General features: G+C 49.1%; 1 protein-coding gene across 1 annotated transcript in view; it reads left to right on the forward strand.

Moving 5' to 3' along the window:
- LOC100470692 (complement C3) overlaps nt 1-7,315 on the forward strand; it is a 25,473-nt gene extending 18,158 nt beyond the window's left edge. The window contains exons 31-41 of the mRNA XM_019801891.2: nt 697-756; nt 1,664-1,754; nt 3,243-3,288; nt 4,347-4,434; nt 4,758-4,844; nt 5,050-5,155; nt 5,587-5,676; nt 6,056-6,142; nt 6,230-6,319; nt 6,429-6,564; nt 7,026-7,315. Of these exons, the coding sequence (XP_019657450.2) occupies nt 697-756; nt 1,664-1,754; nt 3,243-3,288; nt 4,347-4,434; nt 4,758-4,844; nt 5,050-5,155; nt 5,587-5,676; nt 6,056-6,142; nt 6,230-6,319; nt 6,429-6,564; nt 7,026-7,158 (1,014 nt within the window). The 3' untranslated portion in view covers nt 7,159-7,315. The remainder of the gene's footprint in view (nt 1-696; nt 757-1,663; nt 1,755-3,242; nt 3,289-4,346; nt 4,435-4,757; nt 4,845-5,049; nt 5,156-5,586; nt 5,677-6,055; nt 6,143-6,229; nt 6,320-6,428; nt 6,565-7,025) is intronic.
- Nucleotides 7,316-14,466: the final 7,151 nt, after the last annotated feature.

Below are 14,466 nucleotides of genomic sequence, written 5' to 3' on the forward strand. Positions count from 1 at the left end.
TGAGATAGACAATAAAGAGATGTGAGTGAGTAGAATACATAGTGTGTTACGTGGAGGCAAGTGCTATAGCTAAAAATTAAGCAGAAAGGAGGGATGGGCACATCAATGAGTTGCAATTCTAGATAGGAGGGGCAGGGAAGTTCTCACAAAGAGTGTAACATTTGAAAAAAGACCTTAAGAAAGGAAGGAGTGAGCCTTGTGGATATCTAAGCAGAGGAAACAGCAGGTGCAAAGGTCCTGAGGCAGAAGTATCCCAAGAATAGCAATGGGGTTTAAGCAGGGGTGATGGGAATAGATGTGGATTTGTAAAAATTTTCCCTGGCTGATGAAGGATGAATGTATAATGGAAACAAGAGTAGATGCAGAGATGCCAGGGAGGAGAATCTTATGGTGGCTCCATGAACAAGGAACTCTGTAGACACTGTAAAGTGGACAGTTTGAACAGATGTACATTAGGACACAGCCTGAGTTGGCAGTTGTAGTTGATCTGGGACAGCATAGACACCACAATTGCTCTATCAAAAAGAAAAAGTAAAGCCATCTATGTGGGGGGAGGGCAGTGAGTCACTAGACCCCAAGTTAGGGAAATTACTGAGGCCTCACTACCCATCTGTGCTTTCCTCCCCAACCCCGTTGCATTTGAGCCATGTTTTGCTGCTTCCTCTGCACTCAAATCCTCTTCTTCCTTCCTTTCAGTTCTCTGCCCAGGATGATCTGGAGATCAAAGCCAGTGGCAGTGGGAGGGGCACAATTTCGGTAGGTCTGGTGTCCCACCATGAGATCTTTAGCTGGAGCCCAGCACCACCACCCCTTTGCTGGGGGGAACAGAGGCAGTCTATCGCAAGAGAAGATTGAAATCAGCAATAATTTTAGTTATCATTTAGGGCACTACTATTTGCTGAGAACCAAGTTAAGGACACCTCAAAACCTGCCCCTAGGAAGTTGGTAAAAATATGGGCTCCATTTAACAGGTGGGTAAATAGGGACTCAGAAAGGTCTTCACTTGCTGTAAGTCAAGAGTCAGGAGAGGTAGACGCCAGAGGTCTTCGGACCTGTCTGCCCCTCCCATGCTGAGTCCCTGAAGGGGTGTCTCTTTCCTCGCCTTTCCAAAGGAAGATTCTCCCTCCAACACGCCTTCCAAGGCCCGAAGGATGACTCCACCCTTTCCCCCATCTAGTGGCTCCTTTATATCTTCTGTCTTCATGCCCTGTGGCCCAGGAGGACGGACCTCTTGTTCACTGAATTTGAGCAGCCTGTTTTCATATTTCCGGCAATGGAGTCACAGTTGAATCTCTGCCTTTGTTGTGTGACTTTGGGCATGTCATACTCTTCCACGAGCCTCAGTTAAATTTCAATTAAATTAAATTAAAAATTCAGTTGTTTGGTTGCGCTAGCCATATTTCAAGTGCACAATAGATACATGTAGCTAGTGGCTGCCATATGGACAGCACAGGTAGAGACTGTTTCAATTACTGCAGAAGGTCCTACTACACAGAGGTGATCTAGACTCTAAAGAGTGTTCTGGTCACTGCACCCAGGAATTTGGCGGGCACAGACTTTGCTATGAATTATCCACAGGAGCAGAACCTGGACAGGCGAGGACTGGAGAGAGGTGGAAGGGAGTGGGTGGGTATGGTCTCTGACACCTTCCCTGCCCCAGCAGATCCTGACCATGTACCACAGGTCCCCAGAGCCCGGGGAGGACACCTGCAACCTGTACCACCTGAATGTGACTCTCCATAGTACTTTGGAAGGTGAGCCTAGATCCGGCGATTCTGAGACCTTCTTTTTTATTCTTTTATTTTAGCTTTCATTCAGTAAGCACATGGATTCCCTTATTCAACTCTTTAACAAATATTTATTGAGCATTTACTATGTGTCATGCCCTGTTTCTGGACCCTGGGAACAGAGGCATGAACAAGAAAAATAGCCCTTCTTCTCCTGGAGCCCACGTTGTAGTAGGGGGAGATAAACAACAATATAACAATAAATAAATTAAACCCCTACTGCTATTTATTTATAACAATCTGCATTATAAAAAATAAATACATAGCACACTAGCAGGTGATGATAAGTACCATACAAAATAAAGCAGAAAAAGGTGATACACACTTGGAGGAGGTCCAAGGGAAGCTCTCTAAGGAGGTGGCATTTGAGCTCAGATGTGAAAGAAGTGAGAGAATGAGCCAGGAAGGATCTGAGGGAATAGCATTCCACGCAGGCAGAACAGCAGGTGCAACGGCATGGAGGCAAGAATGAACTCACCTGGTTTGAAGAAGCCACTGTGGCCACAGAAGAGCAAGGGGTAGGGTTTTAAGAAAAAGAGATGGAGGGGCGCCTGGGTAGCACAGTGGTTAAGCGTCTGCCATTGGCTCAGGGTGTGATCCCGGCGTTATGGGATCGAGCCCCACATCAGGCTCCTCCGCTGTGAGCCTGCTTCTTCCTCTCCCACTCCCCCTGCTTGTGTTCCCTCTCTCGCTGGCTGTCTCTATCTCTGTCAAATAAATAAATAAGTAAATAAATAAAATCTTTAAAAAAAAAGAAAAGAAAAAGAGTTGGAGAGGTGATGGGGGCAGATGGTGCAGGGACTCATGGGCCACAGTGAGAACTTTGGTTTTTGCTCAGAGTGAAATGGGAGCTATAGAGGGTTCTGAGCAGAGGAGGGATATGACCTAGCACAGGTTTGCACAGGCTCCTTCTGGCACAGAGTGTAGAGGGCAAAGACCAGGGAGGAGGTGACTGCACTGGTCTTGCAGGAGATGATGGGGGCTGAACTGGGGTAGGGGGCTGTGGAGATGATAAAAAATGGGATTCTAGAGTTCCTAGTCTGGGGTACCAAGGAGGAAGAGACAGGACTCTGCCATTGGGAGCTCACTGTAGGGATGAGGGGAATAAGCCTCATCACCCCCCAGGACTTTTAGGGGCTAAAAGTGACCAAGGCTCTGGCTTGGGTTGCATTTCTTAATAATAATAGTAGTAGTAATAGTAGTAGTAATAGTAATAGTAATGATAGTAACAGTAACTGACAGTTATAAAGCACTAATAAGGCACTGTGTTAAGTGTTTTACTTGTATTAACTCATTTAATCCTACAACTCTGCTGGGTTGGGAATATTATGCTCCCCATTTACGGATTAGGTAACTAAAGCACAGACAGTTTAAGCAACTTGCCCAAAGTCACACAGGATTTGAACACAGGAAGCTGTGTTACCCAGCCTCTAAACTCCTGCCTTCTCTCTGCAGATAATAAAAAGGGGGAAGAGACCTTCCAGCTCCGGATGGAGACAAGGTTAGAGCACCAGGACCTTGGGCTGGGCAGGAGGAAGGCTTCACTTCCTGGTATCCAGACTCTTTACCAACTCTCCTGTGTCTTGAATGGAGGGTGGGAACCAGCCAAGCTTCCTTCTTCATGCTCCCCCCTCATCCTACCACCCACCCTGCCCTCCCCTGCCCATCCTCCCTGCCTGCCTCCTACCCTGCCCTCCCATGCTTGTCTGCCATCCTGCTCCCCAATCCTGTCCCTCAGCCTGCCACATCCTGGAATGGTGGGCTCCATCACGGCAAACATGCTCCATGTCCCAGGTGCCCAGAACGGGCTCCAAGCCCACAGCTCTCTCTGTCCTTATCTTCTCCAGACATGCCAGCCCTCACCCCAGTTCTGCCCTGTCTCCCAGATGCCCTCACCCGGGTCTGCCCCAGATAAAAACATATGTTGAGCATCTGCTGAATGCCGGGCTCTGTTCTAGGAACTGAGGGCACAGCTGTGAGCAAGGCAGCTCCTCTCTGCCTGGTGGAGCTCACAGCCAATGAGGGGAGACAGACAATAACCAAATAATCATCCAGAATCAATGTAAAAGGACAACTGTGACTAAGTATGGCAAAGGAGGGATCCAAGGAGCCACAGGAGAGTAAATTAGAGAACGATCTGGTGCATGGGCTGGAGAAGGCTTCCCAGAGGGAGTGATGGATCAGTGGAAATTGCAAAGATGTAAGGATGTTTCAGGGCAGAGAGAGGAGTGAGGACTCCAAGCTGAGAGGACAGCATGTGCCAAGGACCAGTGCAAGAGAGAGACACTTAGAAACAATCACATGAAGGCTGGGCTGAAAGGAAGCAAAGCAGAAGGGTGAGACAAGGCCCCTGGTAAAGGTTGTTAAGCAAGGAAGCAACCCATCAGATTCCTGCTTTCTAAAGCTGTAAGCTTGCTGGGGGCAGAGGAGTAACGGGGAGATCCAGAAGGAGGCTGCTGACTGCACTCATCCAGGCACGAGATAGATGACGACAGTAGAAGCATTGGGGGAGAGGCAGGGGGAGAGTGGGAAGAGACACTGGAGCTGTGAAATCCCCAGGTTCCAGGGAAACCGAGAGGCCACAATGAGCATCATAGAGGTCTCCCTGCTCACCGGCTTCTACCCCAACCAGAATGACCTCAAACAGGTAATGTAGATCCCGTCTGTTACTCCCAAGTGGGGTGGGGGTGCCCTAGCAATATCCCACACTCCCCATGTGAGCACAGGGGTCAAGGTCCCCAGGTTAATGCCCCATGGTTTTTTGCCATGGTCACTTCTGATTGCCTCCCTCCATGACCTTAGACAAATCCTTGTTCTGATTGTGCCTCAGTTTCCCCAACACTGGTGTTGATGGGACAAGGACTGGGAGCTTGAGAGTTACTTCACACTGACTACAGATCCTAGAGCTGGGGACCCCAGCGCGGGGGGGGGTTGTCTCTGCCAACCTGCAATCCTCACCCTCTGCCCCAGCTTACAAGTGATGTGGAGATGTATGCCTTCCAGTATGAGACCAAGAAGAATCCCGGTGACAACACCGTTGTCCTCTATCTGGAGAAGGTAAGGAAGCCTGGGTGTTCCCCTCCAGAGACCTATGGGCAACCTGATGGGCAGAGAATCCACGGTCAGCACCTTGGGCAGTGTTGCCAGAGAACCACAGTATCTGAGGTCAGCTCCTTGGCCGCAAGGCCACGCTGTCAGTGTTATGGCCAAGGACCTGGGGTCAGTGGCCCTGGTCATCTCAGACAGGACTCTGTCCCCGCAGCTCTCCCACAAGGAAGACACAGTGCTGGGCTTCCGGGTCCACAGGATGCTGCCGGTGGAGTTTCTGCAGGCCGCCCAGGTCACCATATATGACTACTATGAGCCTTGTAAGCACGGGTAGGGGTTGGGGGGTGGAGGGGTATCCCGAGAGGGGACTGCGAAGGACTGGGCCTGGAGGGAGGGATGAGGGGCGGGGCCAGGAAGGGGGATTGAGGCGTGGCCCAGAGGGGCCTGGGCTTGGGGGGTGGACAAGAGGGGTGCTGAAAGGGACCAGCAGGGGTGAGGTGATAAGGGGTGTGGCCTTCTTGGCTGGTCAAAGTTGTGGGGAGTCTGGAGGGGGTTGGGATGGAGAAGTGACTGGGCACCGGCCTGCTGGGCAAGAAGAACGGAGTCTTCAAGGGGGCGGGGCCTGCGGAGGGAGTGACTGGGCAGGGCAGGAGGGGGTGAGGGGTATTGGGGGGGTGGCGGAGGAGCGAGGGGTCACCCAGCCCGCAGGAACGCCAGCCCAGCCAACCCCGGGCACTCGCCCCTCTCTCAGCCCGGAGGTGCAGCTCCTTCTACAACCTGCCCACGGAGCAGTCTTCCCTGCGGAAGATCTGTCACAAAGATGTCTGCAGATGTGCGGAGGGTGAGGTCACGGGGACACCGAGGCCGGGCTGCCAGGCTGGGGATCCAGGAGCCCTTCATCACCTCCTGGCTGTGGTCTGGGCTGAGTTTAGACAGAGAGCGATAGATGTAAGACAGAGACAAAGAGAGACAGAGAAAAGGAGACTCAGAGACAGACTGACACACACAGTCAGGCACAGCCAGAAATGGAGGGAGATGTAAAGAGACTCGGATGGGAGAAAGAGACTGAAAAGAGACATAGAGGAAAAGAGAGAGTACCCTACAGACCAGAAAGGGAGAGTAAGAGACCTAGAGGTGGCTGACCTGGGGCCAGAGGGGGTCAGATGGGAGGAAGCCCCCTCCCTCAGCACGGCCAGAGCAGCTCCCTCCTCACCCTCCAGAACAGTGCCCGTCTCCGAGGAAGGACAGCACCCGACTGCGGCAGGAGGAGCTCCAGGCAGCAGCCTGTGAGACAGGCGTGGACTTCGGTGAGTGTGGGAAGGGGCGGGAGGCAGGAGGAAGTCCGCCAGCAGGCCAGATGTCAACAGGACACCCTCCTGCCCCTGCTTTCCCAGTGTACAAGGTCAGGCTGGAGTCCATGAAGTCCTCCACCTCCAATCCTTACATCTATTACAACATGAAACTCGAAGACATCATCAAGAGGGGTAGGTCCAAGGGGACAGAAGAAGCAATGCGACGTTCTACCCTGGGGATCCCGATGTGCAAAAGGGCTAGGCCTGTGTACGCTCACACACTGGATCCCCTCTCCTCCAGGAACAGACTCTGCTGTGTCCCTCACCACGAAGCAATTTGTCTCTCACGCCACCTGCCACGACTCCCTGGGGCTGCAAGAACAGGAGACATACCTCATCATGGGCCACACATTGGACCTGTGGAGAGTCAAATCTGAGTGCGTGGGGGCCCCTGCGGTCCCAGGACTCAGGCGTGGGCCCCTTCCCCACCGCAGCCCAGTCCCTGGTGTCACAGTTCCTATCAGCACCAGTCACCCATCAGCAGGAGTCTCGGGTTTCAGAGCTGCCCTGAGGGGAGTGCAGACGGTGCACTGAGCAGTGCACTGAGCTTCTCCAGTCTCCAATCTCCAACTCCAATCTCCACTCCTGGAACTCCATAGGTGTAGATAAAGATACGATTTTCCAATGGAGGGCGGTAAGGAATCAGGGGAAGGGGAGACTGTTTTAATCCCCAGACATGCGGGCTACAGGCTGGGGGACCAAGATGGCTTGGTGGAGGGGACAGGACAGGCTGTGGCTCTGGGAGGCTGCCAATCAGGACTGAGGAGCATGCAGGGAGGGCTCCACGCCTCCAGGGCACCGCTCTCTCCTCACCCTCCTTGCGTTGTCTCACCCACAGTTACATCTATGTCCTGGGCAAGAAGACGTTCCTCATGCCGTGGCCGGCCGGCGGGGATGCGGGCAAGAAGGAATTGCTGGACCAGCTGGAGGGATTTTCAGAATATATGACCACGCATGGCTGTGAGTCCTGAGACTCTGAGGTCTCCACTGCCCTCAGGAGGTTGTTTCCAAGGGGCGCCTGGGTGGCTCAGTGTGGCTCAGTTGTTAAGCATCTGCCTTCGGCTCAGGGCGTGATCCCAGAGTCCTGGGATCGAGTCCCGCCTCAGGCTCCTCCACTGGGAGCCTGCTTCTTTCTCTCCCACTCCCCCGCTTGTGTTCCCTCTCTCACTGGCTGTCTCTCTCTATGTCAAATAAATAAATAAAATCTTAAAAAAAAAAAAGGGGGGTGGTTGTTTTCAAGCAGGCATAGGCCACTGGCCTTAAGTCCAAATAAAGGGCATGGAGCATTATACCCAAAGTCCATACATTTGTCTCTGCTCCAACATTCATCAAGGGCCCTGCACAACCAGCCCTGACGTGGCAGGGACCTGCCTCCTCCCTCTCCCTCCTACTCCATTTCAATTACACTGGCCTCCTTTGTGTCCTTCCAATACCCAAGTTGATTTCTACCTCAGGGCCTTTGCACTCACTGTTCCCTCTACCAAGTACAACCTTCCTCCAGGTATCTGCAAGGATTGAACCCTTCCCTTATTTGGACTTTTTTCTTTCTCATGGCTGAATAATATTCCAGAGTTTAAATGTTTAAATGGTGATCCTCAGGGACACCTGGGTAGCTCAGTTGGTTAAGCATCTGCCTTCAGCTCAGGTCATGATCCCAGGGTCCTGGGATCAAGCCCCGCATTGGGCTCTCTGCTCAGCAAGGAGCCTGCTTCTCCCTCTCCATCTGCCCCTCCCCCCTGCTTGTGCTCTCTCTCGAATAAATGAATAAATACAATCTTTTTTAAAAATGTTGCTTCCTCACAGATATTTGCTTTAATAACATATCTAAAACAGACCCCCTTCCATCACTCTCTCCCCTTACCCTGCTTTATTCTCTCAGTGACACTTATAAATATATTGTATATGATAGTTATTGGTTTGATTATTAAATGGGCATTTCTCCTGCCTTACAATGTCAGCTCCTTAAAACCAGGGGCCATGACTGTCTTGTTCACTGCAGTATTCTCAGTTCCTACAGCGGGGCTGGTACACAGTTGCTGCTTAGGAAATGATTGTTGAATGAATGAGTTATGAATGAATTTGGTGCCCACCCTGCACCTGGTCCTGATGGAAGATTTGATGGGGAGCTCCAGGCAACTGGGGAGCTAAGACAAGGGGCAAGGGAAAGTGAATGAGTTTCATCACGCAGCCTGGGATGGAAGTGGGAGAACTGCCAAGCCACGGCAGCAGCTCATGTGTCTCCAGGAACCCCCAAGTGCTAGAGGGACTGCAAGGCATCCAGGATGGCTTGATCTTGGGGTGTCAATGAGGGACTGAGGTAAGAGGGAGAAAGAGAAACATGGGGCAGGGAGGCTGCTGGGTGGGCTGACTTCATAAATGGTTTTGAATACCAGGCTAAAGGACTTGGTCATTTTCAAGGGCAGCAGGGAGCCACGGAAGACATTTGAGCAGGAGAGGAACTAACCAGCCCTGAGGTAGAAGGCCCAGCTGGTTGATGGATGAGAATTGATTTGATGGCAGGACACCTGGCATGGCGGCAGCTGCCCGAGTTTTTCTCCCTCCACCTCTTCCTGCTTGTGTGATCTTAGCGGGTTACTCACTTCTCCGTGCTTTGGTTTCCTCATCTTTAATGTTACTTCTCTCAGAGAGTAATTGTGAATGCCAGCATGTAGTAAATATTCAATAAATTCTCACTGGCCTTTCGATGAGGAGTACAAGAGGCCATGGAAGAGAGCAAGTTGCTAGAATCCACAGGTCAGAGAAAAGATCAGTCAAGCAACCCCTGCTCAAATCCCTCCCAAGCTCCTATTGCTCTGACACCACAGTCCTCAAGGCCCTGCACTGTGGCCCTGTCACCTCCCTGGCCCCATGGCCCCCACTCTCCACCTCACTCACTCCAGCCACACTGTCCTTTCCACGGTTCCCAGAAACTCCTAGCTTTTTCTTGCCTCTGGACTGTTGCATAAGCTGTTCCCTCTGCCCAGAACACTTTTCCCGTGACTGCTTTCTCTCTATCCTTCCAGTCTCCGCTCAGAGACACCTTCTCCAGCCACCCTGGCTGGATGAAATAGGACCCTTACCTCTCCTTGCAGCCTGCTTGTTTCCTTCAGAGTACATGCTACCATGGAGCATAAGGATATGCTGGGCTCTTTACTTGCAGCTTTGCTCTCTCTCCCCTACTGCTAGGAGCCCCAGGACAGCAGAGAGGCGTCCTTAGTCACAGATATAACTGCAGCAGCCCACGTGAGGTCTGGTACGCAGTTGGTGTTCATTTTGCTGAATTAATGACTGACTAAATGAAAGAGAAGGAAGGGAGAGGGGAAAGAGAGAGGGTAGTGGAAAGGAGAAGGAAAGAAGCCAGCAAGCAAGGGGGAAGATGGGCTCACAATTTGTTTCTATGTAAGTTAAGAATTTTTTTTTTTTACATTTTAAAAGAGTTTTAAAAAAGATTATGTATATGACCTAAAAAGCCCAAAATATTTATTATCTTGTCCTTTATGGGGGGGGAAAAGTGCCTACCCCTGAATTAGTGCCTTAGTTATCTACTGCTATGAAACAAACTACCCCAGAACTTGGAGGCTTAAAGCAGTAAGTATTATCATTTACAGTTTTGGTGGGTTGGGAATCCATGGGGAGCAGCTCTACCACTAAATTATATCCTAATAGAGTTGGAAGCTTATATTTTCACGGTTTGGGCTCAGGGGTCTCTCACAAGATTACAGTTAAAATGTCAGCTGGGGTGGGGCGCCTGGGTGGCTCAGTCATTAATTGTCTGCCTTCGGCTCAGGTCATGATCCCAGGGTCCTGGGATCAAGCCCCTCATCAGGCTCCCTGCTCTGGTGGGAGGCTGCTTCTTCCCCTCCCACTCACCCTGCTTGTGTTCCCTCTTTCTCTGGCTGTCTCTCTCTCTCTCTCTCTCTGTCAAATAAATAAATAAAATCTTTACCAAAAAAAATGTCAGCTGGGGCTGCTGTCATCTGAAAGCTCGGCTGAGGCTGGAGGAGCCACCTCCAAGGGAGCTCCCTCACATGGCTGGCAAGCTGATGGTGGTTGTTAGTGGAGGATTCAATTCCCTGCCATGTGGACCTCTCCACAGCGTTCCTGGAGTGTCCTTATGGTATGGCAGCTGGCTTTCCCCAAAGTGAGCAATCAAAGAGAAAAAGCAAGGAGGAAACCACAGTGCCTTTCATTTCCACAACACTCTATGGTCCCATGAGCCAGCACGATTCAGTGTGGACAAGGACAAGGACGACACAGGACATGACTGTCAGGAGGACAGGGTCCCTGGAGGCCATCTTGAAGGCTACCAACCACAGTTAGTGGCAAAGTTTGGGATCTGAACCCAAGTAATCTTGCTCCGGAGTCTATGCACTCACCACCATGTACAGATGTCTCTCAGTGGCAAAGGGTGGGCACATTTGTAAAACAGATTTCATTTTTTAGATAAGTTTTAAATTTACAGAAAAACTGAGAAGAAAGTACAGAGAGAGTTTCCATATACCTCTGTACCTTCTCTATTATTAATACCTTCTCCTTCCGTGATACATTTGTTATAAGTAACCAAGCAATACTGATACATTTTTGTTTCCTGAAATCCACACTTTAGGTTTCCTTAGTGTTCACCCATTTTCGCCCTTTTTCTGTTCCAGGATCTCACCCAGGACACCATATTACATATAGTCTGTGACAATTTCCCAGACTTCTTGTTTTTTATGTCTCTAACAGTTTTGAGGAATCCTGTCAGGGATATTGCAGGATGACCCTTTACTGGGATTTATCTGATGTCCTTCATGATTAGACTTGTGGGGTTATGGGTTTAGAGGAGGACTATTGCAGAAGTAAGATGACATTTCCATATTATATCAAGGGTACATAAATCAACATGATTTATGACTATTGATGTTGACTTTGATCAACTGGCTGAAGTAATATTTGTCAGGTTTCCCTGCTGTAAAGTTACTATCCATGCTCCCTTTTTCATAGTGCACTCTTTGGAAAGAAGTGTCTCTGCACAGTTCATACCAAGGGGGAGTTATGTTCCCCCTCCTTCAGGGCAGAATAGCTTCATAAATTGGGGCATCTGAGTGGCTCAGTCAGTTAAGCGTCTGCCTTCAGCTCAGGTCATGATCCCTGGTCCTGGGATCGAGTCCTGCAACGGGATCTCTGCTCATCACGGAGTCTGCTTCTCCCTCTCCCTCTGCCCACCCCCAGCTCACTCTCTCTCTCAAATAAATAAATAAAATCTTTTTTTTTGTTCCTTTTAAGATTTTATTTATTTATTTGACAGAGATAGAGAGCACAAGCAGGGGAACTGGCGGGCAGAGGGAGAGGGAGAAGCAGGCTCCCCACTGAGCAGGGAGCCCAACACAGGGCTCGATCCCAGGACCCTGGGATCATGACCTGAGCCAAAGGCAGACGTTTAACTGACTGAGCCACCCAAGCGCCCCTAAGTAAAATCTTTTTAAAAAATTTTTGAAATGTACACTTGAAAAAGGATGATTTTATGATATGTGAAACCTAATGACAACAGGGGCGCCTGGGTGGCACAGCGGTTAGGCGTCTGCCTTCGGCTCAGGGCGTGATCCCGGCGTTGTGGGATCGAGCCCCACATCGGGCTCTTCTGCTGTGAGCCTGCTTCTTCCTCTCCCACTCCCCCTGCTTGTGTTCCCTCTCTCGCTGGCTGTCTCTACCTCTGTCAAATAAATAAATAAAATTAAAAAAAAAACCTATGACAACAAAGCTGATTTAAAAAAAAATTTTGGGTACTTAATGAGTTTCCAGGAGAGTGGAAAGTAAGGCTCCAGGTCTCAAAGACACAGGACCAGTTATGAAGAAGATACAATTGCCATGGCCATTGGGTTGAACCATGACAAATAGTGCACACTGATCTGTTACCAGAACCACCACCCCAGCAGCCTCAGAAAACTGAATCTTGCTACCGCTATCCATCACTGGTTGGCTTACACGTGGCCTCTCCTTCCCATCACGGCCTTTGATCCAAAGTCAGGAGCTGGTTGGCGGAGGCAGGAGGACGTGTAGCAGAAACAGTGCTATGTGTTCCCCAAACCTGGAAACTTGCTTTCTCCCCACTCTGCTAAATGACATTTCCCAGACTCCTGGGCAGGTGGATGGAGCCATATGGTGGGGCCTGGCTAACAGAGTGAGCAGAAGAGATATGGCTTTCCTCCTGGCTCAGGCAGTTAAGAGTGGGAGTTCCAGGGCACCTGGGTGGCACAGCGGTTGGGCGTCTGCCTTCTGCTCAGGGCGTGATCCCAGCGTTATGGGATCGAGCCCCACATCAGGCTCCTCCGCTGGGAGCCGGCTTCTTCCTCTCCCACTCCCCCTGCTTGTGTTCCCTCTCTCGCTGGCTGTCTCTATCTCTGTCAAATAAATAAATAAATAAAATCTTTAAAAAAAAAAAAAAGAGTGGGAGTTCCTTCTCCACAGGTACCACAATCATAAAATCCATGGGTTCCATAAATAAAGGGGTAAGATTTTATTTATTTATTTATTTATTTGAGAGAGGGAGAGACAGAGCAAAAGCAGGGGGTAGGGGTAGAGGCAGAGGGAGAAGCAGACTCCCCGCTGAGCAGGGAGCCCGATGTGGGACTAGATCCTGGGACCCTGGGATGATGACCTGAGCCTAAAGCAGACGCTCAACTGACTGAGCCCCCCAGGCGCCCTAAAGGGCATTTTTTAAACCAAGGAGGGCTATTATATGTTGAAAGACACTAGAGAACCATCTACACATGATATGTGTAGAGCTTGTGTGGATGCTGGTTCAGATAAATTAGCCAAAAAATGAGACATTTTTGAAACAAAACACTTTTAGAAAAAACTGACCATTGATTCAGTATGAGGTATTAAGGAATTATTGTCATTTTCTTGTGTGTGATAATGATATTGTGAATATGCTTTTTTTAAGTCCTTATCTGTTACAGAAACATATGAAACATTGATAGGTGAAATTATACGATGCCTTGGATTTTCTTTAAAATATTCCTGCCTTGGGACGCCTGGGTCAAAAAAATAAATACAATCTTAAAAAAATAAAATAAGATAAAATATTCCCACCCAGAGGTTCTGGTTCTCATCAAGATAGAATAAGCACATTCCATCCTGTCTCTTCCAGGAATGCACAGAGCAGCTGTCTGAGGACTCTGCAAAGTAAATGGATTAAGAGAGTATAAAGACAAGCCACCAATGGGAGAAAATATCTGCAAAACACAAAAATCCAATAAAGGACTTGTATCCAAAATACACAAAGAATCAAAGAATTCTTAAAATCCAATGATGAAAAACAACCAGATTTGAAAATTGGCAAAAAAAAAAAAAAAGAAAGAAAGAAAGAAAAGTCACCACATAAGATATACAAATGGCCAACAATCATAGGAAAATATGCTCAACATCATACATCCTTAGGAAATTGCAAATTAAAACAATAATAGATACTACCACATACCCATTCGAATGGCCAAAATCCAAACCACCAACAATATCAGGGCTCCTGGCTGGCTCGGTTGGTAGAGCATGCAACTCTTGATCTTGGCACTGTGAATTCAAGTCCCAAGTTGGGTGCAGCGATTACTTTAAAAAGTAAAATCATTTTTTAAAATATAGCTTGTTGAGATATTCTATACATACATGCATACATAAAATCTTTTTAAAAGGTGTGCCTGGGTGGCTCAGTTGGTTAAGCATCTGCCTTTGGCTCGGGTCATGATCCCAGGGTCGTGAGACTGAGACCTGCATTGGGCTCCCTGTTCAGCAGGGGGTGGGGGGGGTCTGCTTGCCCCTCACCCTCTGCCCCTCCTTCCTGCTTGTGTTCTCTCTCTCTCAAATAAATAAAATCTCAAAGAAAAAAAAAACCTTAAAACAAACAAACAAACACAGAGACAGTATCAAATTCTGGCAAGGCTATGTCACAACAGAAACTCTCATTCGTTGGGAATTTGGGAATTCAAATGATATAACCACTTTGTAAGATAGTTTGGCAGTTTCCTACAGAGCTAAACACAGTCTTACCATAGAGTTTACCAATTGCACTCCTAAGTATTTACCCAAGTTGAAAAATTATGTTCACCTGCACACAAATGTTTATAGAAGTTTTATTCCTTTTTTAAAAAAGATTTATTTATTTGAGAGAGGGAGAGAGAGGGAGAGAGAGAGAGAGAGAGAGAGAGAGAGCACGAGCAGGGGGAGGGGCAGAAGGACAGTAGCAGACTCCCTGCAGAGTGTGGAACCCAATGAGAGTCGGGGCTTGATCTCACCAGCCCCCC

This window comes from Ailuropoda melanoleuca, chromosome 4 (assembly GCF_002007445.2).
Source record: "Ailuropoda melanoleuca isolate Jingjing chromosome 4, ASM200744v2, whole genome shotgun sequence".
In the NCBI taxonomy this organism is placed as follows: Eukaryota; Metazoa; Chordata; class Mammalia; order Carnivora; family Ursidae; genus Ailuropoda; species Ailuropoda melanoleuca.